This window comes from Esox lucius, chromosome 7 (assembly GCF_011004845.1).
Source record: "Esox lucius isolate fEsoLuc1 chromosome 7, fEsoLuc1.pri, whole genome shotgun sequence".
Classification (NCBI taxonomy): Eukaryota; Metazoa; Chordata; class Actinopteri; order Esociformes; family Esocidae; genus Esox; species Esox lucius.
In genome coordinates, this window is record NC_047575.1 from 28,895,914 (window position 1) to 28,918,826 (window position 22,913).

At 39.8% G+C, this 22,913-nt stretch overlaps 1 protein-coding gene across 2 annotated transcripts in view; it reads left to right on the top strand.

The window, feature by feature from the left end:
* Positions 1–22,913, top strand: part of LOC117592724 (double C2-like domain-containing protein beta) — a 118,519-nt gene that overhangs the window by 41,901 nt on the left and 53,705 nt on the right. For both annotated transcript variants that reach the window (XM_034293315.1, XM_010870333.3), the window contains exon 2: positions 7,096–7,175. In XM_034293315.1, coding sequence (XP_034149206.1) covers positions 7,096–7,175 — 80 coding nt within the window. The remainder of the gene's footprint in view (positions 1–7,095; positions 7,176–22,913) is intronic.

Genomic DNA, 22,913 nt, shown 5'->3' on the forward strand with positions numbered 1-22,913 from the left:
ATGTAAACAAAATAATAATTTTTTCATGGCCATCTTCTATGCAGAGGTGTAAAAAAGTAGAAGTACTCGGCTGTGTTCATCCCTTTTGGGAAGGATGAGCTAAATTACCTAAACAGAGTTAACTAACCAGTGACCTTAATTCATAATTTACATTTACAATTTTATTTAATTGATCACTGGTTTGTTTTGAACTCCCTTAGATCTTAATTAGATACTTCCCTAAAGTGGTGAACGCAGCTGAACCCAGTTAAGCACTTTTACTTTGTACACCTCTGCTTCTATGCGCTTGTTGTGATATTTAATTTCAGTTGCCAAGATGCGTTGTTGAGCTGGGGGATGCTGTTGCCTGGGTAAATGCCAACATGGGCCTCTTCTGAGACCGGGTACAAGTCCTCAACCCTGAATGATGAGGAAATACAGGGTGCTCTGCAGATGCTCAGAGAGGCCTCAACTCTAGAGGAAGAACAAGTAGCTCTCTCCCCATTCATGTTTTTGTTTAATAATTTTGAAGACACTGAAACATTCATGGATGAAATGGACAAAAGAGGGCTTAATGTAAATAATGAGCTTCTCTGTTAATTGTTTTTGTTGATAAAGATACCTATTAGCTATCCTTAAACCATCAACAATGCTGGTTTCCACAAAAATTACAAGATCCAGAAAACACAATATAGTTTGATGAGACAAAGAGAAAAGAAACATCAGTTGTTTAGCAAGAGTAAACAGGAAATAGTTTTTCGAAGTGTTTATCTAGCCATATAAGATGATAGGATGTAACCAAAGCCTACAGAATCTGGGCAAAGCTTCTGTACACAATACATAAATAAACAGGTTAGTTTTGTCAGTGTTGGAATGTAATGTTTTGATATTTGATGGGGTGATTAAATGTTTAATTGTCTAACTGGCAAATCATTTAACTGTGTATTTTTAGGTTATGCCATTAACTTAAAGATTTTGGACTAGATTATTTGAGTTTCAATAATGTCTGTTGTGCTTTTTTGAACCCGTTCTACTTGTAATTTATGCTATTGAATCAACCTTTATGATAACGGTTAAAGTAGACCTCAGATGATCAATTCCAAGACATGTATCACTTAATGTTTTAAGTCCATAACCACGTCATTACTCTAGAATTATAAAATGTACTTATATTTCTGTAAACAGATCTCTACATGGTGCAGGCTATAGAAAATTCAACACAGTAACCAATTTCAACTTTATAGAACATTGCTCTTAAGTTGAATAGTGCAAGTCGAAGTCACAATGATTTGCATGAAAACTGGTCAGATCTACACAGCAGAACCCACAGGTCTTGGCAAAGGACCTTCAGAACAGTCTAGCTGACATTGAAATTGTTGCTCACAGGTCCACCACACAATGAACTTTACACAGCATGTTCACATTTGTGTAATATGTTGAATCTATGGAAAATGCATAAATGGTAATCCTGTATAAACTTGTGCAAAAGAGTGTCCTGTTTCACTTTGTAACATGTAGAGGTCAGATCAACTATATTGTAACTGCAATAAGCAGCATTCTCAACCATCAACCTCCTAATGATGGCCCTCTACTATATCACATATAGCCAAGCAATGGCTACTCAAACAAAAACTCATGGCAGGCAACTATTTTTAGAAGCACTTCAGTCTTCAAATTAATATATTTCAGTTGTATGTTATCAAACAATTTTAATTGTGAAACAAAATGCAATTAAATTGTATTTCAGTCTTTGCGAAAGTACTTTTACATAATTAGTGCAAGCATAATCAGACTAGAGCGCTTTTTCAACATGTAGTCAAAGCAAATACACTTTTGTTTTCTATATCTATGCTTGAACCTAGTGTTATATCTTGACAAAATTACACGGACCCTGAGATAAAGTTGTAACGTTAACTCTTCTTCCTCCATTAGTATACACAATGTAATGACATCATACCCATACCCATGATAATCTGACGTTCCTTCATACAAATTTGCTATGCTCAAACGTTAGTACACAGCTTACCTGCTGTTATGACGCTAGTTCGCCCACAGACACACCCACAAGTATGCTACAAGCGAAGCACTCTGTGCGATGCTAGCGTTAGCTATCAGAAATTTTACAAACCCGCCCTTTCTGATTGGCTGTAGGTGGCCATAGCCGGCAAGGGAAATTTGTCTCACATTTGCATAATATATCCAGTGGCTCTATTTTTCATTGCCTCCTATGCTTGCTTAGCGCCGCTCGGTATCCAACACTGCCCTGCGCACATAGTCATGTGACCCAATTTAAAATGAATTGGATGCGAAAATGTTGCCTAGCCACCATTTTAATCCAGACAAGGCATTACTCTCTTTGTGCCTTTATGGCTTTTGATATATTGTCGATTTTGCAGTTTTTCCTACTTACAAAGCATGTAGAGGTCTGTCATTTTTATCATAGGTACACTTCAACTGTGAGAGATGGAATCTAAAAAATCCAGAAAATCACATTGTATGATTTTTAAATAATTAATTTGCATTTTCTTGCATGACATAAGTATTTGATCACCTACCAACCAGTAAGATTTATGGCTCTCACAGACCTGTTAGTTTTTCTTTAAGAAGCTCTCCTGTTCTCCACTCATTACCTGTATTAACTGCACCTGTTTGAACTTGTTACCTGTATAAAAGACACCTGTCCACACACTCAATCAGACTCCAAACTCTCAACAATGGCCAAGACCAGAGAGCTGTGTAAGGACATCAGGGATAAAATTGTAGACCTGCACAAGGCTGGGATGGGCTACAAGACAATAGGCAAGCAGCTTGGTTAGAAGGCAACAACTGTTGGCACAATTATTAGAAAATGGAAGAATTTCAAGATGATGGTCAATCTCCCTCGGTCTGGGGCTCCATGCAAGATCTCAAAGAAAACCATTAGTAACACACTACGCCGTCATGGATTAAAATCCTGCAGCGCATGCAAGGTCCCCCTGCTCAAGCCAGCGCATGTCCAGGCCCGTCTGAAGTTTGCCAATGATCATCTCGATTATCCAGAGGAGGAATGGGAGAAGGTCATGTGGTCTGATGAGACAAAAATAGAGCTTTTTGGTCTAAACTCCACTCGCCGTGTTTGGAGGTAGTAGTACAACCCAAGAACAACATCCCAACCGTGAAGCATGGAGGTGGAAACATCATTCTTTGGGGATGCTTTTCTGCAAAGGGGACAAGACGACTGCACCGTATTGAGGGGAGGATGGATGGGGCCATGTATCGCAAGATCTTTGCCAACAACCTCCTTCCCTCAGTAAGAGCATTGAAGATGGGTCGTGGCTGGGTCTTCCAGCATGACAACGACCCGAAACACACAGCCAGGGCAACTAAGGAGTGGCTCCGTAAGAAGCATCTCAATGTCATGGAGTGGCCTAGCCAGTCTCCAGACCTGAACCCAATAGAAAATCTTTGGAGGGAGCTGAAATTCTGTATTGCCCAGCGACAATAGAGAAGGTCTGTATGGAGGAGTGGGCCAAAATCCCTGCTGCAGTGTGTGCAAACCTTGTCAAGAACTACAGGAAACGTATGATGTCTGTAATTGCAAAGAAAGGTTTCTGTACCAAATATTAAGTCTGCTTTTCTGATGTATCAAATACTTATGTCATGCAATAAAATGCAAATTAATTACTTAAAATCATACAATGTGATTTTCAGGATTTTTGTTTTAGATTCCGTCACTCACAGAAGAGTGAGTGACAGAAGAGTACCTATGATAACAATTACAGACTTCTACATGCTTTGTAAGTGGGAAAACCTGCAAAATCGGCAGTTTATCAAATACTTGTTCTTCCCACTGTATATAAAGTAACATAGGTACTGAATGTATGCTGTTAATAATGACAAAAATACATAAATCTGAGCTTGCTGTGATCCGTTTTCTACCACTAATGACAAGTGTGCCTGTTTTTACTCTTCATTTTCTTGCTCTCCTCGATCACCATGGAGATAACCAGGTTATGTTTACTTCATGACTTACGTGATGCATGAAAGAAATATTTTTATGGTAATAGCTTTATACATTTATTGGTGATCAAGGAAGAATCTTCCAGGCACTTAGATTCGATGAAGAAGACCCTTGATGCGATCCCTATTGCCTTAATTAAGAATGTATTAATTAAAATGTAACTTGATTTCCCTTAATTTAGCCCTCAATCCCCAATAGGCCTGTAAGTTAACAATGTTGGCCTTTTGTCAACAACATAATGAAGTGCTTGGACTGCTGTTTCTGTTTTTGGCCAAGAATGCTGCTTTTCTTCATGGGCTCTCTAATGCTGCCTCTTAACCTTTGGGATGCCTCACTCAGTGCATCACCAGGAAATGCGCCGGGAAGGGAGGTAATGTTGCAGAGCACACCGAAAGCTTTTAACGAAGACTTTGGCTCATCAGGCGAGTGTAACACACCAGCAGATTTCTCTTGGCCCGTGCTCTCTCTCTCAGGTTTCTCTTTATGCCGAGAGGAAATCATTTTTATTCAATGTTTTTATTCATGCTATTAGAATTGCTGTTATTCACTTACTGATGTTTTATTTTAGGAGGTGGGCCTGCAAATGAGCCTTTCTTTGAAATGTGTACTCTATTGTAAATAATTTATGTAACAAATACCTTGAATAGAAACAGTGCACAGTCTAAACAATATGATGTATTGATTGTGTATGTCTTCACACCCCACATTTTCAAATTCTAGCACTTATTTTCAGTGGCAATCACATCAGAACTTTGACTGGGCCACTGTGGGATATTCTTCTTTTTCTTCTGAAGCTACTCCAATGTTGGCCTTGTGCTCTCAGGCTACAGGTTTCAGCCACACACAGTGCTTTGTGTTTTTTGGGCAAAAATCTCTATCTTGGTCTCATTTGAACACAAAAATATTTTCCCATATCACAGCTGGGTCACTCTCATGCTTTCAGAAGTAATAGCTTATTTCTTACCAGCCTCCAATACAGGCAAATTCTAATGCACATCTCTAGATATTATTGATTACTGGACCATTACTCCACTCCCAGCCTCTGTAAAAAGATAACACTACTGTAATGCCAAACACCCTCTGAACTATTGAGTGTGCCAATCCCAGTCCATTAGGTCCTTTAAGTCTGCTTGAAAATCAGAAAATGTATGTCCATCATTGATTTACAGGTTTACCATTTATATAGAAATGCGTAACTATTCATAATATTTCACTTAAACAAAATTGTAGTGGGTTATATATTTGTGAAGCTATTTAATGTGTTTTAAAAGATATCTTGTAATCTTCTGTTTTCCTGACAATTGAAAGGCAATCGCCAATATCCCACAAATAGCTTTCCAATGAGTAAAACAGGTAGAAAAATATAGACATTCTGAGTTACATGGCACTGTAGAATGCCCGGCACTCTAAAATTGACCAAAAACCTGAAAGCCTATTTGAAGCTGTATATGCACTCAAAGAGAAATACTGGGTAAGATGCAAGAAGACAGCTGGACCATAGCTGCTGCCCGTCGTAGCTGATGAATTAGACTGTGTTCAATAATAATTATGCATTCTCCAGCTCTTGCTCTGAATGACCCACACTTTGTATTGTTGACATTTGCCTTCATTTCTGGCTGTCCTTATAGCCAGATTTCTAATTGCTGCTGTAGATATTATTTTATTTCACACCAATGAGTCTCTCCATGCTTTGTTGCTTTGAAAACGTTTGTAGCAACCTCTGTGGACATGGATTCGATCAGCAGACTGTAATGTTTTGACTGGCTGCATTTTAAAGATATACATGCATCCACCCTGTGATTTCCCACTTGTTAGTTGTGTGTTAGTCTGGATGTTGCAATAGGTAAAGGTTGCTATTATACCACTTGACAAAACACTGGCTGCTAAGCTAGATCAGTATAGGTATTCTGCTATTTACAATAATATGAAAAAGGAAAGCCTTGGGTGTGAAAGTAATATAACTGTTGAACATGTAGAACATGAGGTAGTGACACATCTAAAGACCTAAGAGACCAGACAGTCCTCAATTCCAGACAGATGAAAGACATACTGGGGCTAGGATTTTGCCCTGGGAATTTCCAGCCTTTGAGGAAACCAATTCAAAGCTTTGCAATAAAAAAAGTCCCAGATTATGTTTAGAAAGAGAGAGTGGAAACAATACAGTTGCATGCCCCCCTGAATTATGTGGAATTGCTTTATTAGCAGCCATTTCTTGCTCTCTCACTTTGCGTGATTGCTGCTGGGATAATGCTGCAGGGATATGTTCATTTATATAGCACATGAATAATGACACAACACGGAGTAATGGATTTGATTCAAGCTACATGCTACAAGGCAACCAAGAAGCCCAAAAATGATTGGTGGGTTGATGGAGGGGGCGAAGGCGTGGCCTCCGCTGAACGCTGTCCCCCAGTATCTCATGAATGTATTAGAGATTAAAGTCACGGTTCAGGCGCCAATCTTGGTAATCGAAAACAAACCAGGTTTAATCTCTCAGGTGTCCTCTGGTGCTTTTCCACATGACATCACACACAAATGCACTCAGATGCACACACACACACACACACACACACACAAACCTCTTTGGCCAAACGTGCTGCAATGTTTATTGAATTAACACACCCTCCAGATGTCAGCAAGAAGACAAATAGGGGAGAATCAAGGTCTTTCATGTACACCTCTACCCCCAACAGAGGACCGTCTCTCTGACGAGACGTGGCAGGATGCAGTGCTGTTTCAGGTGCTTTGCTAAGCTGTGCAACAGGCTTTTATTTGGATGAGTCTACCCTACAGATGGTGTAGGATGGGCTCTCCGGTTTCAGATCATTGTTTATTTCCAGGTGTGAACAAATGTAGCAGGGGATTTGGAGTGTGTTTTGCTCGATTTGAGGAAGCAACGATAGGCGTCTTGTTTTTTTTGCTAGTGGGTCTTGTTAGTAGCCTCAATTTGTCCTGTTAACATGTAACTGAAGGCATGTCTACTCTGATGTCTGGTTTTTGTTTTACTCTCTCTCCTCCCATCCCTCTTTCTCACTCACCTTTTCTCCCCATCCATTGTGTTAAGCATCTGGCTTGAATCATGTCTGACAATTTGTGATTTCTCCCCTGTCCCACAGCCACGTTGGGGACCCTGGACTTCAGTCTACTTTATGACCAGGAGAATAATGCTCTGCACTGTACCATCAACAAAGCGAAGGTGAGCATCCATGATCATGTTTGTTGTTCTTCAAAGGAAAATTGCTGCCTGCCTTTTGGAGTTTACGGACATAAGATACACAACACACAACCAAGACATCCCTGGTTGGGTATGTCATTTAAAACCAATGTAATCCATAACAGTTGGTCGTCACCTTCCCAAAAGTGTAATAGGTGAGATGACGTTCAGTTAATTTAGCATTATAGTTCTCTGATACAAGGTGTTTGAAGAAGAAAAAGGTATCAATCCACCAGAAGTAGAGTTCTTGAAAGGTAACACTCAATAGAAATATCAATGATTGGAGACTTCATTCAAACCTTATTTTGAAATTCAGAAATGTCCAGATCCCCAAGAAGGCAAGATTTGGCATTGACGACTATTCCGCACATATTAACAGGGAATAATCTGTGTGTTAATTCGTCAGCTATATGCAATATATCCTACTTTTATCCTAGCCTGGAAATGTGCCATTGTGTTTTTCCCATCTTTCAAACATTTGTAAAAGTCTTGTGCAGAAACTCCCTCTCTCTCTCCCTCTTTTGCTCTTTCTCCCTCTGTCTCTCTCTATGTATATAACACAGAGTTATGGGTCATATTTAACCGCTTCCAGTCTGACTTACATATAGCAACAACAAAAATACTCCCTTAAATAGCTTTTCCACAGGCAGCAGTCAAGGGGGGCCAGCCGTGTCATGACACTCGCAATACCACCATAGTTAAATCCTCTTCTAGGCTCTTAAACACTGGTTCATGGCTCTAAGTGAGGCCCCAGGAGCTTTAGACAAACACATGAGGCTTGCAGGGGGATCACTGTGTGTTCTCTGCTTCTTGCATCTCTGTGATTGTGTGAAGGGTATTTCCCTTGACAACAAGCTGCTGGTAGCATCTGCTGCTGTCCATTCTACTCTGGATCCAGCCCCAGCCTTTGGTCTATCGTCACAGCTCTGCAGTACAAAAACAGTTCAGCACACACACAAAACCACAAGTGAATGCACAAGCTCATACACATGCTAAATACCCACATTAACCCAAATGGAAGTTTCCTTATTTCCTAGAATGGCATTTTCCATCCCAGTGATTTGCTTATACAGTATATTACAAAAGTGAGTACACCCCTCACATTCTTGTAAATATTTGAGTATATCTTTTCATGTGACAACACTGAAGAAATGACACTTTGCTACAATGTAAAGTAGTGAGTATGAATGGGGAGCAGGTGTGTTAAATATGGTGTTATCGCTATCACACTCCCTCATAGTGGTCACTGGAAGTTCAACATGGCACCTTATGGCAAAGAACTCTCTGAGGATCAGAAAAAAATTATTGTTGCTCTACATAAAGATGCCCTAGGCTATAAGAAGATTGCCTAGACCCTGAAACTGAGCTGCAACACGGTGGCCAAGAACATACAGCGGATTAACAGGACAGGTTCCACTCAGAACAGGCCTCGCCATGGTCGACCAAAGAAGTTGAGTGCACGTGCTCAGCGTCATATACAGTGGTTGTCTTTGGGAAATTAGACATATGAGTGCTGCAAGCATTGATGCAGAGGTTGAAGTGGTGGGGGGTCAGCCTGTCAGTGCTCAGACCTTACACCACACACAGCATCAAATTGGTCTGCATGGCTGTCGTCCCAGAAGGAAGCCTCTTCTAAAGATGATGCACAAGAAAGCCTGCAAACAATTTGCTGAGGACAAGCACGCTAAGGACATGGATTACTGGAACCATGTCCTGTGGTCTGATGAGACCAAACTTATTTGGTTCAGATGGTGTCAAGCGTGTGTGGCGGCAACCAGGTGAGGAGTACAAAGACAAGTGTGTCTTGCCTACAGTCAAGCATGGTGGCGGGAGTGTCATGGTCTGGGGGTGCATGAGTGCTGCCGGCACTGGGGAGATACAGTTCATTGAGGTAACCATGAATGCCAACATGTACTGTAGACATACTGAAGCAGAGCATGATCCCCTCCCTTCAGAGACTGGGCCGCAGGGCAGTATTCCAACATGATAATGACCCTAAACACACTTCCAAGATGACCACTGCCTTGCACAAGAAGCTGAGGGTAAAGGTGATGGACTGGCCAAGCATGTCTCCAGACCTAAACCCTATTGAGCATCTGTGGGGCATCCTCAAAAGGAAGGTGGAGGAGCGCAAGGTCTCTAACATCCACCAGCTCCGTGATGTTGTCATGGAGGAGTGGAAGAGGACTCCATTGGCAACCTGTGAAGCTCTGGTGAACTTCATACCCAGGAGGGTTAATGCAGTGCTGGAAAATGATGGTGGCCACACAAAATATTGACACTTCGGGCCCAGTTTGGACATTTTCACTTACGGGTGTACCCAGCAGTTTAGACATTAATGGCTATGTGTTGTGTTATTTTGAGGGGACAGCAAATGTACACTGTTAAACAAGCTGTACACGCTCCCCATTCATACTCACTACTTTACATTGTAGCAAAGGGTCATTTCTTCAGTATTGTCACATGAAAAGATATAATCAAATATTTACAAAAATGTGAGGGGTGTACTCTCTTTTGTGAGATACTGTAAATATCTGGTTCCTCTTGAAAATATAAATGGTTTGTAGGGCTCATTACCTGGACAAAACAGGAAACATCTGTAGAAAATGTCCAATATATTTCCCTCTCTGTTGCTCTCCAAAACACTGTGTGACATTTACTGATAAAGGATCTCAAATTAATGTTCTGTCACCTACTTCATTCTATTGTACCATGGCCAGACAGGTCTGGATTGTTTTCTGAATACTTTTCCTCCACAAATCAGCAAGTTGTGAAAACAATCTTAACTCTCCCTCTCCACTTGAATTTGAGGTGGTCAATTTCCTTTTTTATTCCCCATGGAAACATTTTGGGTTACAGGGGTAAAACAACAAGGATCATCTTAAGTAGGGCATACTGTAGCAAAACGCAACATAAGACAGACCACTGGGGAAAGGTTTGAGCAGTTTGTCCCCCTTTACCCATTCCCCCTACCAAAACAACAACTACAAAAGGCTTTTAGTTAGTAACTCCCCCTGGGATATCAGCTGCTTCAGCTGAATACAGCCATGGCAAGGCACTACACAAAACCTCACATCTCATAGTAGGCAGGTCTGCTCCGGCTCGTGGGGTCTGTCGTCAGTTCAGCGGAGGTACAGTCCAGATAACTTTTCTGATACAAAGCTGTTGATATGCTGTCATTAAAGAAAAGAGAAAGGCTGTGTACTCCACTTTATTTTACTGGCCCATCCTTCTCAGGGGACAAAATGCCTTTGTTATACATTGACATCCCCCAAGGTCCAGTCTCGGCACAATGCTGCCCAGGAACAGGTGGACTGCCTTGTCAGGTTGCCCTGAAGCAACTCCTTTTGTTAAGGTTGGACATCTGCAAACTTAACTATGGATATTTAGATGGGGAATGTGTTACCTCAGTAATTGTGTACTGGCTAAAGGCTTTCGGGTTGAGCTAGCATTGTAATAATAATCGAACTGGTTTGGCAGAATATGCTAAGAATGTTTACATTCTTCCTTCATTTTGACTGGTTCTGTATAATTCAGTGAGTTATATGGCCATCACTTGTTGTCAGGGTGATGGCACAAAGGCAGGAACCAGGCACAGGGGTTGCAGTACAAGAGTATTTATTTCTTTACACTGGCCTGTGCATTTTGTACCGACTGCAGACAGCTCTTCACTGTCCTCAGTCTGTACTTTGCATAAAGTTTCAAAATGCCAGAATAATTAACTGTACACAAATTCAACAAGATGAAACAACAACTTTGAATATCCTTTGAAAGTTAAGGTTCCACAATAAATATTCAACATGTTTTTGGCATAATGGTGCGTCTGAGTAACAGAGGAATGATTTCAACTGCAAAATGACTAAGATTTTAAATTGAAAATATTAACAGCTATGTCATTTAAAAGTCACTGAGGAACCAATCTTTGAGGTCCCAGTATAATAATATAATACATTTCTTGCTACAGAAAGAATGCTTAGCATTTGTGGCATGAAACAGAATCCTTGAGTTATCTCTTCTGGTACTCCCCAGTGGTGGCTAGGTTTTGGAATCAAGTCCAGCAATGGCTTTCAAATAATAATATCAGTGTGTGATGAGACTTGCAGACTTTACTACTGGGGAACCTGGGAGAATATATAGGTTAGTATCAGCAGACAGGTTACAGATAGGGAGCTTCAAGATCCTTATGATACACAATCCAGAATGGCGTGATGGATTGCAAGAAGAAACTTTAACATGGTAAAATATTGGAAAAGATGGTCTGGTCTGTGGACATGGGACACATAGAATTGAGATCCATTAGGTCACCTAAGGAAATGGTATCAGAAATGGACTAGGCAAGGCAAGGTTGTTACAGGAATATACCGGAAGACAGGCAATGAACAGCTGTCTGCAGTCTAACCAATCATAATTACACTAACACTCACACATGGTGTAAGAATTCCCAACTCTAGACAAAGGACAGGGGAAACAGAGGTAACATAAATACAGTTAATGATTAGGGAATTGGGAACGGGTGTGCACAATAAGACAGGACAGTCCGCGGCAATGTTCAAGTGCAGAGGGCTGGGGAACAGTAGCAGTTTAACAGCCCGGTGTTGATGTTGAACGCTGTGGCTGTGATGGGCCAGAGGAAGGAGTGGCCACAGATGGAGATGTGACATTTATAACTACTTCAGTAGATTATTTTTAGTCTGTTACTTCAGGTAATGCTTTTTTCTTTTTTCCATTTTGCAATCCAGAATGTTTGTAATATATTGCATGTGAAAGTTCTTGGTTAATTCATTTCATCCAGTTCTTTTAGTTTCTTTTGGTTTAACTAATTCAGTTTTAAGATCAAATCCCAATGCTCCCGGGCAGTGAATGAGATATTGCACTGTGTGGGTTGGGATCTTTCGGATAAGTCTATAAACCAAAGTTCTGACTCAGTGTGGTCACAAATGTTCCATGGCACGTATCGTAAGAGTACTGGATGACATTTCCAGTTTGCTTATTTCTGTCCTGAACACCTTGTAATCCCCCTGTTCCTTATTGGTAGCTATTACTCCTTACCTCTCCTGATGCTACATGTTGGTGGTGGATAATGTATTTCTATGCCAAACTATGCCAAATGAATCCAATTAATTAGTAGTGTTACAGAACCTGATAGCATAACAGACAGACTTGTAAAATGCCCACAGAGCTAGTTCTGTTATACCAGAATCATTATGAGATCTTGTACAAATTGATTCAGCTTTAAACTAATATAAATGCACAGTGTGTCATCCAAATATTCACAGAATCCACACCTCTAACAATATCCCCAAAATGTCAGATCCATAGCCACAGTGTCGAATGTAATTGTTCCCATTCTTAAGAGCTATGAAAGCCAGCACAGTGAGAGGAACTGTCCCTCCTCAAAGTACGCCACTATAGGATTTACTACATTAATTTTGCCATTACTAGAGGAGCTACTTTAAGTTAACTCTATGGATAAAAACAAATATTGTCCATCTTTCCAGCAACATTCTGTGTTCTATACACTAATACTCATTTTAATAGTTATTGTGTTCAATGTTGCTGGAATACAGAATGTGCTTTGTTGCACACTATTTGTTTATTTCTATATTCATTATATCATGCTGCATGGGCCCTGACTTGAACACAAAAAAATTCTGATTCAAACTGGGGGGGGAGTGTAGATTGTATATCAGGCATTTATTGATTTATTTAGGGTTTCCAAAATGCAATAATTAACTATTTAATTGCAGTTGTGCATTGCAGTTAACTGTACCATTGTGTGAATAATAGGAATCACTCTTCCCAAAGAAAAAGCTTTGATGATGACATGCTTGCATTGCTGGTTTTTCTCATGTGTGCTTATGCTGTCCATAAAAGAGCCTCCACTTCAGTGACAACAAAAGTCATTGCAGTTAATAGAAAGGTATGCTCTACCGTGAGCCTGCTCCAGAGTCCTTTAGTGTTATTGCTTACTGTAACTTGACGTTTCATGCTTTGTCTCACAGTTGACGTAACACAGACAACTAAGCCCCTCTGACAGAAGTCAGAGAAAGTATTGAGCCTTAAGTTATAAACAGAGGAGGACGGGGCAATAAAAACAGATGACAACTTAAGATATTTGAGGCTTGAGCTTATTTACAGTTAGTTAAAAACGAATCAAATTGTTTTTGATACATGCTTTGAAAATAACAGTGAAATATATACTTCCAGACCCTTCGCAATCTTGCATAGCAGATGTTCAAGCATTGGTTTAGAAGAACCACTTATATTATGCAATAATTTTTTTAATCCCAAAACCAAATACTGTTTATGTCTGAGGACAAACGACTTACAACTGAGAATAATTAACATGAAAAATCAAATGTGGTGACAAAAATTCTGCGGAAGCATTCAATTATTTAGCTTGAATATCTAATTCCGGAAAGGTTGGAGTTCATTTACTTGAAAAACTGTGGTAAATGGGTGGAAAATGGTCAAACATTTATTCATATTTTTTTTCTATATGTTTTGGAGGATCTGTCATACTGAATAAAACATGCTGTCACGGTTGTGGTGGGTGAAGGACACAGGCGCAGAGTAAAGGTAACTTAAATAATCCATGTTTTAATAAAGAAGGATTCAAACAAACAAAACGCAGCAACCAGTGACCTGGGTCGTCTAAAAAAAATAAAATAAATAAACCACGTTGGGGTCCCCAATTGGAGGCAATGATCAACACCTGCCTCCAATTGGGGAGACCAAAGAGGATTAGAGGTGGCTAGATGCCACCTCCTGTCCTGTCCTGGCTATGCCCCGAGCCCAGCGCAGAGATGGCTAGGGGCACAGCCAGGACGTGACACATGCCTATATTAAGTAACCAAGAATGGCTACTCTAAAACCTTTGAACTCTTAAGTAGTATTGCTATTGAATGGCTAGCAATTAAAGTTAAAGTTTACTGTAACATTGAGTTGTTGAAAATATACATTTAGTTGCAACAGTAACACTGAGTTGCTAAAAATGGTACAGAAACAAATTCATCAACATATGCCAATGAGTGAAGTTTTCTCTTGAGTCCTCAAGTGTCAACTTTCAGTGATGTTATTCGGAGCTTGGATATTTTAGTTGTATTTGTTTAAAACCCAACTATGATAAATGTACTATATAAGAGATATAGGTTCAATTTGCCAATTTCCTGATCAAATGGGTTGATGGCAAAGTGGGTGTGCTTAGTGGACATACTGGCCCTCATTTATCAAAAGTGCGTACACCAAATTTCCAGCGTACACCCAAAACCACGGTGACTTTGAGATTTATCAATATGGACGTTGGCGTACGGCACTCTCAAATCCTACGCCAGCTCAGGAGGTGGTGTACGCACGTTTTGAGTTAGTGCGGAAATGCGCATGTTGAGTTATATGTTCTCATCATTTATGTTATATTGTGTTGTTTAATTATGATACTGACTGTTGTATACCCAAAATTGTGCAAGAGTTAATTGTGCGCATGTGTGAAGAGACGGGACTTTTATTTTGACCTGTCTCAAGTAAAAAATGTGTAGCCGTATACTCAGCCCCTGCTGCAGTTCCCTCGTGCACTGATATTATGCCAGTGCAGAGATGTAAACTGAAAATAAAACAGTATTAATAGTTATATTTGGAGTGATCTTTGGAGGATGGATGACAACAAAATATTGCACATGGACATGGCGGAGAGAAATGAAACCTTAACAGCGCAGAAAAGAAAATCCTAACGCACTGACAAACTAAAAGATGTGATATATTATGACCTACTGTAAAAAAAACAACAACATAATTACAAACTTCAGTGTTTATTTTTGTGCAACATGGACTTCAAGGTTTCATTTGTGTGACTTTACCAAAGCATTTGACTTATATGTATTCCTTCAGATGCGAGTCTGTGCGCTTTACATGACGTTTCAGGGTTAGGCCCGGCAGTTGCGCATGGACTGGGTTCAGTAATAAAAGGCTTTGAATTACCAAAATATAATTCAGACTGACAAAATAATAAAAATGACATTCTTCTTCTTTTAGACAATAATAGAAATAATAATAATAACGACATTATTCTTCTAAATAGTTTCATAAATCAGGCGATGAGAGGAGTGTAAGCAAAATCTTACGCCAACATATACGCCTGTTTCTACGCAAGAATGATAAATGAGGGCCACTGTGTTGTAATGACCCCCAATGAGAATCAAACCCACAATCCTGGCATTGCAAGGCCACGCTCCAACAATGAGCTACACATACGGAAATATTATTCTGGTAAGACTGTGGTTTCTATTAAGTAAAATATTTTTATGGCACTAAATAAAAAATAATTTACATTTTGTACATTTTTGTGCGTTTTAGTGAGAGCTGACATGTGCTACTGTGGTATATTTTTATCTGAATTCTACTACATTAGATGTGGTTCCTGGATTTTGTATCAGTGAACCATAGATGGCTATAGATTTTTTTTCTACTGTTTAGGATTTGACAGGATTGGTGGGAAAAAGAAACCCAAAAAGAATTGGGTTTTATATGGGTGGTGTTTTTTCTTGGGAAAAAGAGAAACCAAGAAAACAAATGTAGAACCATACATAAAGGTGGGGTAACAAAATTATGCAAGAAATAATGTATGATGATGTCTGATATCTGTTCATCATCTCAAATACCAAAAAGGACCCCCAATACCTTGCTGCCTTTGAAGTAAAATATGACCCAACTGGTCACCCTCATCAACCCCACCAGGCCTAGAAGTAAAGCACATCACTCTTATTTCTTCATACATTTTAAAGGATTTCCCTGAGATAGGATGTTGTTTTGTCAGGAAGGCAGAAAGCGGACCAAATGGGTGCCACGAATATTCAAACTGTATGAAATTGACTTTCCGATGTCTGATTCCGGTAAAATAACAAAGATTACTATAAATGATTATTCTTTGAGAAAATAAATCTAGTGTTAAAAGGAAAATGTGTACCTTGATCATTGTGTACTGTAGAAATGTAATAATAATGTGTATCGTACCATTTTTTATAGCTTTTTTAATATTTCAAGAAAAGCATACCACCAGGTACTCTAGGGGATTTTATAACGTAGACAATGACCCAACTTTCCTCGTTGTACAAAAAACAGAATGTTGTGAGTCTCAGGGTCCGGAGCTTTTGTTAAAAGCTTGCGGGGTACTATGATGTTGAATGCTGAACTGTGGCCAATGAACAGCATTCTCATATACAGTAGTTATTCATCTTGTCCAGGTAGATCAGTGCAATAGATATCACAACTTCTGTGGATCTGTTTGGACAGTATGCAAATTGGAATGGATCAATAGTGAATGATGCTGTTGAGGTTTGCCATGCCCAGCCATTTAAGCATTTCATGGTTACAAATGTGAGTGTTACTGGACAATAGTTATTTGGGCAGATTGCCTTAATGTTGTTGGGCACATGGATTATGGTATTATCTGATAGACACCTGTTTGTTTTACATTCTGGGTCAGGGAGAGGTTGAAGATGTCAGTGAAAACCTCTGCCAGCTGGCCTGTCCATACTCTGAGTATGCAACTCGGCATTCCATCTGACCCAACGGCCTTGAAAATATTTTCATCAGCTACAGAGAGTGAGAGCACATAGCTTTCGTGAACAGCAGGTTCAGTGTAATTTGCTTTAAAGTGAAAATGAAATGCATTTAGTTTGTCTTGTAGACTTGAGTTGTTTGATGGTTTGTGACTAGGTTTCCTTTACTGGTCTGTGATGGATTGCAAGCCCTGCCACATCAGAAGAGCATCGACGTGGGTGTAGTACGATTTGATCTTAACCCTATATTGACGTATTGTCTGTTTGATGTGGCAGTAGAAGTTGGAGGTTACTTTCTTGTAATCGTCCAGATTGCTGTCCCTCTCCCTGAAAGCTTCAATGCTGGCTTTCAGCTCAGTGGGTTTGTTGCTTGGAATCCAAGGCTTCTGATTGGAATATGTATTGGGATCGTAACCCCTGCACGTAGTAATGAAGCGGCTGTGAGGTTGTACTTAAAGTTGTCAGGGAAATTCCAGAACAAATGTCGGAGACAGCTTTGCAGACATCTCTTCCACCCATGTTTGTATTGAGCATGGTAGTTTCCTGATTGAGCACCAACCTTTGTGAACAGACACAAATTTTGTTTGAACAGACTGGTTCTGCCACCGTGGTCATGACATTTCTTTGTCCAGCAAAGACTGTTTAAATCATATATGATTATACTATTTTTCCGGGACTATTGGTGGGATAGTCTTAAAGTAAATGTATTTTCTATGTGAAAGGTTTAGGGCCAGGTCGCCTTCGATGGACATATCGAGCTCTCCAGTGTGACAAGACTAAGATAATTACCCCTCCATCTCTATAACTGTTCTCGTACCACATTTGTAATTAAGACAAAGACGTAGGTACCCATTCAAGCCACATGGTTTCCCTGAATAATCCATGGCTCCTGGAATGGGTAGATACCTTTTTAGTTGTTTTCTCCCCTGAGCTAATGAGCTCAGGAGACCCAGTCATTGTGAAGCTTAGTGAGCAAGTGATTGTGAAGTAGGTTTTGTCTCCAACCTGGCAGAGCATAGAGTTGTGGAAGGGTGACGTCTGTCTATCTTCTAATGCAAAGTTGTAATGTGGAGTAGTGACTAATCTTGTCAGTGTTGCATATGTCTTTTTTGTTGTAGCACTGAAGAAATACTTGAAGATCCAGCAATATTTAATCATATAAAAGTTAATTTTATCAGGGCAGTCATTATCAACCTTAACGACAAGATCTCACTCTTTGACATTTAAAAATTGACCTCAACATAATCGTAACATGGATTGCCGAAGAGGTCTTAAACTCTCTGCATGATTGTGATCCAAATCTTTCAGAAAAACCCTTGCCTTCTGATCCCAGCCCTGTGTTTTCCCATAGACTGAGACCTTTGCCCCGATTAACAGTGGTGACTGCTGCCCTGCTCACTCCAGCAGGCCCTGCTGCATGTAAATCACAGATTGCAATTTGGCTCTCTCCTCTTAATATTTCATTAGGGCACCTCACCATCGTATAAGCCAGCCTGTTGACAGATGGGCAGATGAGACAGACTGGTGAAATCTGAAATATTTGTCTCATGTTTGTTCTGCTGGGTAGCTGATTGCTATGGTTTCTTAGTATGTGTATGGTTTTAAACGTGCATTCTGGTGCATTCTGAATAACAGTAGGTGACAAAGAGGATAGTTTATATGTGATCCAACAGTGCTGAATAGTTAAACAACAGTGCAGCCTCTAGCTTTTTGATGGCTGAAAGCAAAATTAGGTTGAAAAAAATGTATTAATGTGGACATTCTGTATAATAGCCTTTCACGTGAGCACTTAAACCATGCTATAATTAGGTTTTCTAGCATACAGTTTTGACCTATTATAGTAGTTACAGTGTGTTGGTCTATTATACTTCAAATAATTTGTAGACCGCTTATTTAGGATTCCAGCCATCTGAAACAGGCAGTGGGCATCCATCAGGGCCCTCTAGGCCCTCAGAGACAGCCTAAGGATAGATACAAAACTGTATATGTTGTTATATATTATAATTTGCTTTCTACTGAATGTCTTCAGTTTGTGTTGGAAAAAGAAGGGTTAATATCCAAAAGAAAAGTTATCCAATCAGAATTTTTCTTTGATAGTATCTTGGTAGAAGTTATCTAGCTGTGCTCAATGCTCATTGACTAGGCTCTCAGGTTTTGAATAGAAGGCACCAGCTAACGTCATTGACATTGACTTCAAATAGAACAGCATTTTGGAATGAAAGTAGAATCAACCGATCACAAATTGTCTTGTAATTTGTGGGACAATTGTATAATGCCTCAAGGCCAAGGGGCAAACTGAATGGCCACTTGAGGTTGGCTGCAAAAGGGAGCAATCCCCATAGATCTATGGCTAAATGTAATAATATTTGTAATAATATAATTCAATTTCAATGAGATTCATTATGACATATTATTGAGGGATCAAATTTACCTCTCTCTAGAAATGGGGGGAAGGGGCTGTAACAAACTGGCTTATACTATCTACTAGACAGTAATCTTTTCAGATTTTTCTTGATTGTCAATATTCAATTAGTGTTCTCACCATAAACCAAAATCATAGTTCATTCAGTGTTCAATCAGAACAGCTCAACCTGACTTAATTTCCCCGATGTGTGTTGCATTTGTATTTTCATTGCATGCTCAGTATAAAATACCATTAATAAATATATAAATACATAAATAAGTACAAAGATCTATTAACTACTATACTGTTTTACATTAGATTAACATGTTTTTGTACTATTTATTCATTAGTTATAAGGATTTCTTATTCATTTATGTATTCATATTTTTTTTTGTAAATGTATTTATTCTTTTCATAATATGGCACATTTCCTCCTCCTCCATTGCTTTATGCACAGTATTTGACGATGTCAACGTTTTCCAGAGATGGCAGTGTCATTAAATTAATTATAGCTTGAGGGAAAGGCAGCTCTCGTTCACTGAAGGTAGTATTGACTTAATGTTTTTGAATCGAGTCAGAGAAATGTGCTTCAGTAATAGCTTCAGTGAGTGTGAATACACCTGTTGGTCAAAGAATCACACAAACACATATTTACAGTTGTCTCTGATCTGTACAGGGATTAAATCAAGATACATGGTGTGTTGATGAAACAGTGATGCACACACCGCACACTAGCCTTCCACTTACTTTTAGTGAAGCTGTGTTAAGTATTTTTGTCATGTTTACAACCTCTTCACCTGGGTGTGAACTTAGATACTGCTCCTCCTTTGTGACCAGAGCTACAGGGAACTACAAAATGTATTATTTTTTTTTATATTTATTTGTATCCATATCAGATTAACCATTTTGAGATTAGAGTACATTTTGTACCTAGCCAATAAATACCTGACATCAGCAAACCGTAGACATCACCAGACGTATCTTCGCTGGTGATGCACTGCCAGGTCTCTACTGTATTCATCTTCAGTTCCTTCTTTCTTCTGGCCCTTTTTACATACTATCTAGTCTTTTGTATGTGAAAGGCATGCTCAGTTGGAATTGTATTCCTTAGTCTACCAGATTGTTTGCCATTACTGAGCTTACCAATACAGTAATTCCCCGTTTATAACCCACACTGTGCATAAACCACACCATTAGTTTTATAGCTTTTTGTGTATACAAACCAGTGTATTAACTGCACCCTTATACAGTGGATATAAAAGGTCTACACACCCCTGTTAAAATGTCAGGTTTTTGTGATGTAAAAGAATGAGACAAAGATAAATCATGTCAGAACTTTTTCCACTTTTAATGTGACCTATAATGTGAGCAATTCAATTGAAAAACAAACTTAAATCTTCCAGGGGTAAAAATGTAAAATAAAAACCTTACAATATCCTGGTTGCATTAGTGTGCAAACCCTCTTATAACTGGGGATGTGGCTGTGATTAGAATTAACCAATCACATTCAAACTCATGTTAAATTGATGTCATTACACATCTGCCATCATTTAAAGTGACTCTGATTAATCAAAAATAAAGTTCTACATTAAAGGAACTGCAGGAATATCTGGCAAGTACTGGCTGTGTGCTACATGTGACAACAATCTCCCGTATTCTTCATATGAATTGGCTATGGGGTAGGGTGGCAAGACGGAAGCCTTTTCTTACAAAGAAAAACATCTAAGCCCGGCTGAAGTTTGCAAAAACAAACATCAAGTCCCGCAAAAGCACGTGGGAAAATGTGTCATGGTCTGATGAAACCAAGGTTGAACTTTTTGGCCATAATTCCAAAAGGTATGTTTGGCGCAAAAACAACACTGCACATCACCCAAAGAACACCATACCCACAGTGAAGCATGGTGGTGGCAGCTTTGGGGCTGTTTTTCTTCAGCTGGGACCAGTGCCTTAGCCAGGGTGGAGGGAATTATGAACAGTTTCAAATACCAATTTTGGCACAACAAACTTCAGATTTGGAGTGCTTTTGTAAAGAAGAGTGGGCAAGTATTACCACGTCAAGATGTGCCATGCTAATAGACTCCTACCCAAAAAGACTGAGTGCAGTAATAAAATCAAAAGGTCCTTCAACAAAGTATTAGTTTAAGGGTGCGCACACTTATGCAACCAGGTTATTGAGTTTTTTTTTCAAAGATTTCAGTTTGTTTTAAAAAATGTATCCTGAAGGCAAAATACGAAAACCGGAGGTCTTATGGCTGCTAAATCTCTAATGTGGCCTGCATGACGCTAATTAATTGTAGCCGATTGGAGCTATCGAGTTGTGACAGTTAGCTAGCTACCTTGGGTTAATTGTGGCTCCAACAATGTGTAGGCTACCTTCTTTATATCACTGTGACAGCCACTTGCTGACAGTTCAACACCAACGTATACGTGCACAGACACTCTTACTCTTCAACTGTGAGTTATGGAATCTAAAACAAAAATCCAGAAAATCACATTGTATGATATTTAAGTAATTAATTTGCATTTTATTGCATGACATAAGATCTTACAGGTTTCTGGGCTGTCGCTGGGCAATACGGATTTTCAGCTCCCTCCAAAGATTTTCTATTGGGTTCAGGTCTGGAGACTGGCTAGGCCACTCCAGGACCTTGATATGCTTCTTACGGAGCCACTCCTTAGTTGCCCTGGCTGTGGGTTTCGGGTCATTGTCATGCTGGAAGACCCAGCCACGACCCATCTTCAATGCTCTTACTGAGGGAAGGAGGTTGTTGGCAAAGATCTTGCGATACATGGCCCCATCCATCCTCCTCTCAATAGGGTTCAGTCGTCCTGTCCCCTTTGCAGAAAAGCATCCCCAAAGAATGATGTTTCCACCTCCATGCTTCACGGTTTGGATGGTGTTCTTGGGGTTGTACTCATCCTTCTTCTTCCTCCGAACACAGCGAGTGGAGTTTAGACCAAAAAGCAAAATGTTTGTCTCATCAGACCACATGACCTTCTCCCATTCCTCCTCTGGATCATCCAGATGGTCACTGGCAAACTTCAGACGGGCCTGGACATGCGCTGGCTTGAGCAGGGGGACCTTGCGTGCGCTGCAGTATTTTAACCCATGACGGCGTAGTGTGTTACTAATGGTTTTCTTTGAGACTGTGGTCCCAGCTCTCTTCAAGTCATTGACTAGGTCCTGCCGTGTAGTTCTGGGCTGATCCCTCACCTTCCTCATGATCATTGATGCCCCACAAGGTGAGATCTTGCATGGAGCCCCAGACTGATTGACCGTCATCTTGAACTTGTTCCATTTTCTAATAATTTGCGCCAACAGTTGTTGCCTTCTCACCAAGCTGCTTGCCTATTGTCCTGTAGCACATCCCAGCCTTGTGCAGGTCTACAATTTTATCCCTGATATCCTTACACAGCTCTCTGGTCTTGGTCATTGTGGTGAGGTTGGAGTCTGTTTGATTGAGTGTGTGGACAGGTGTCTTTTATAAAGGTAACGAGTTCAAACAGGTGCAGTTAATACAGCTAATGAGTGGAGAACAGGAGGGCTTCTTAAAGAAAAACTAACAGGTTTGTGAGTGCCGGAATTCTTACTGGTTGGTAGGTGATAAAATACTTATGTCATGCAATAAAATACAAATTAATTATTTAAAAATCATACAATGTGATTTTCTGGATTTTTGTTTTAGATTCCATCTCTCACAGTTGAAGTGTACCTATGATAGAAATGACATACCTCTACATGCTTTGTAAGTAGGAAAACCT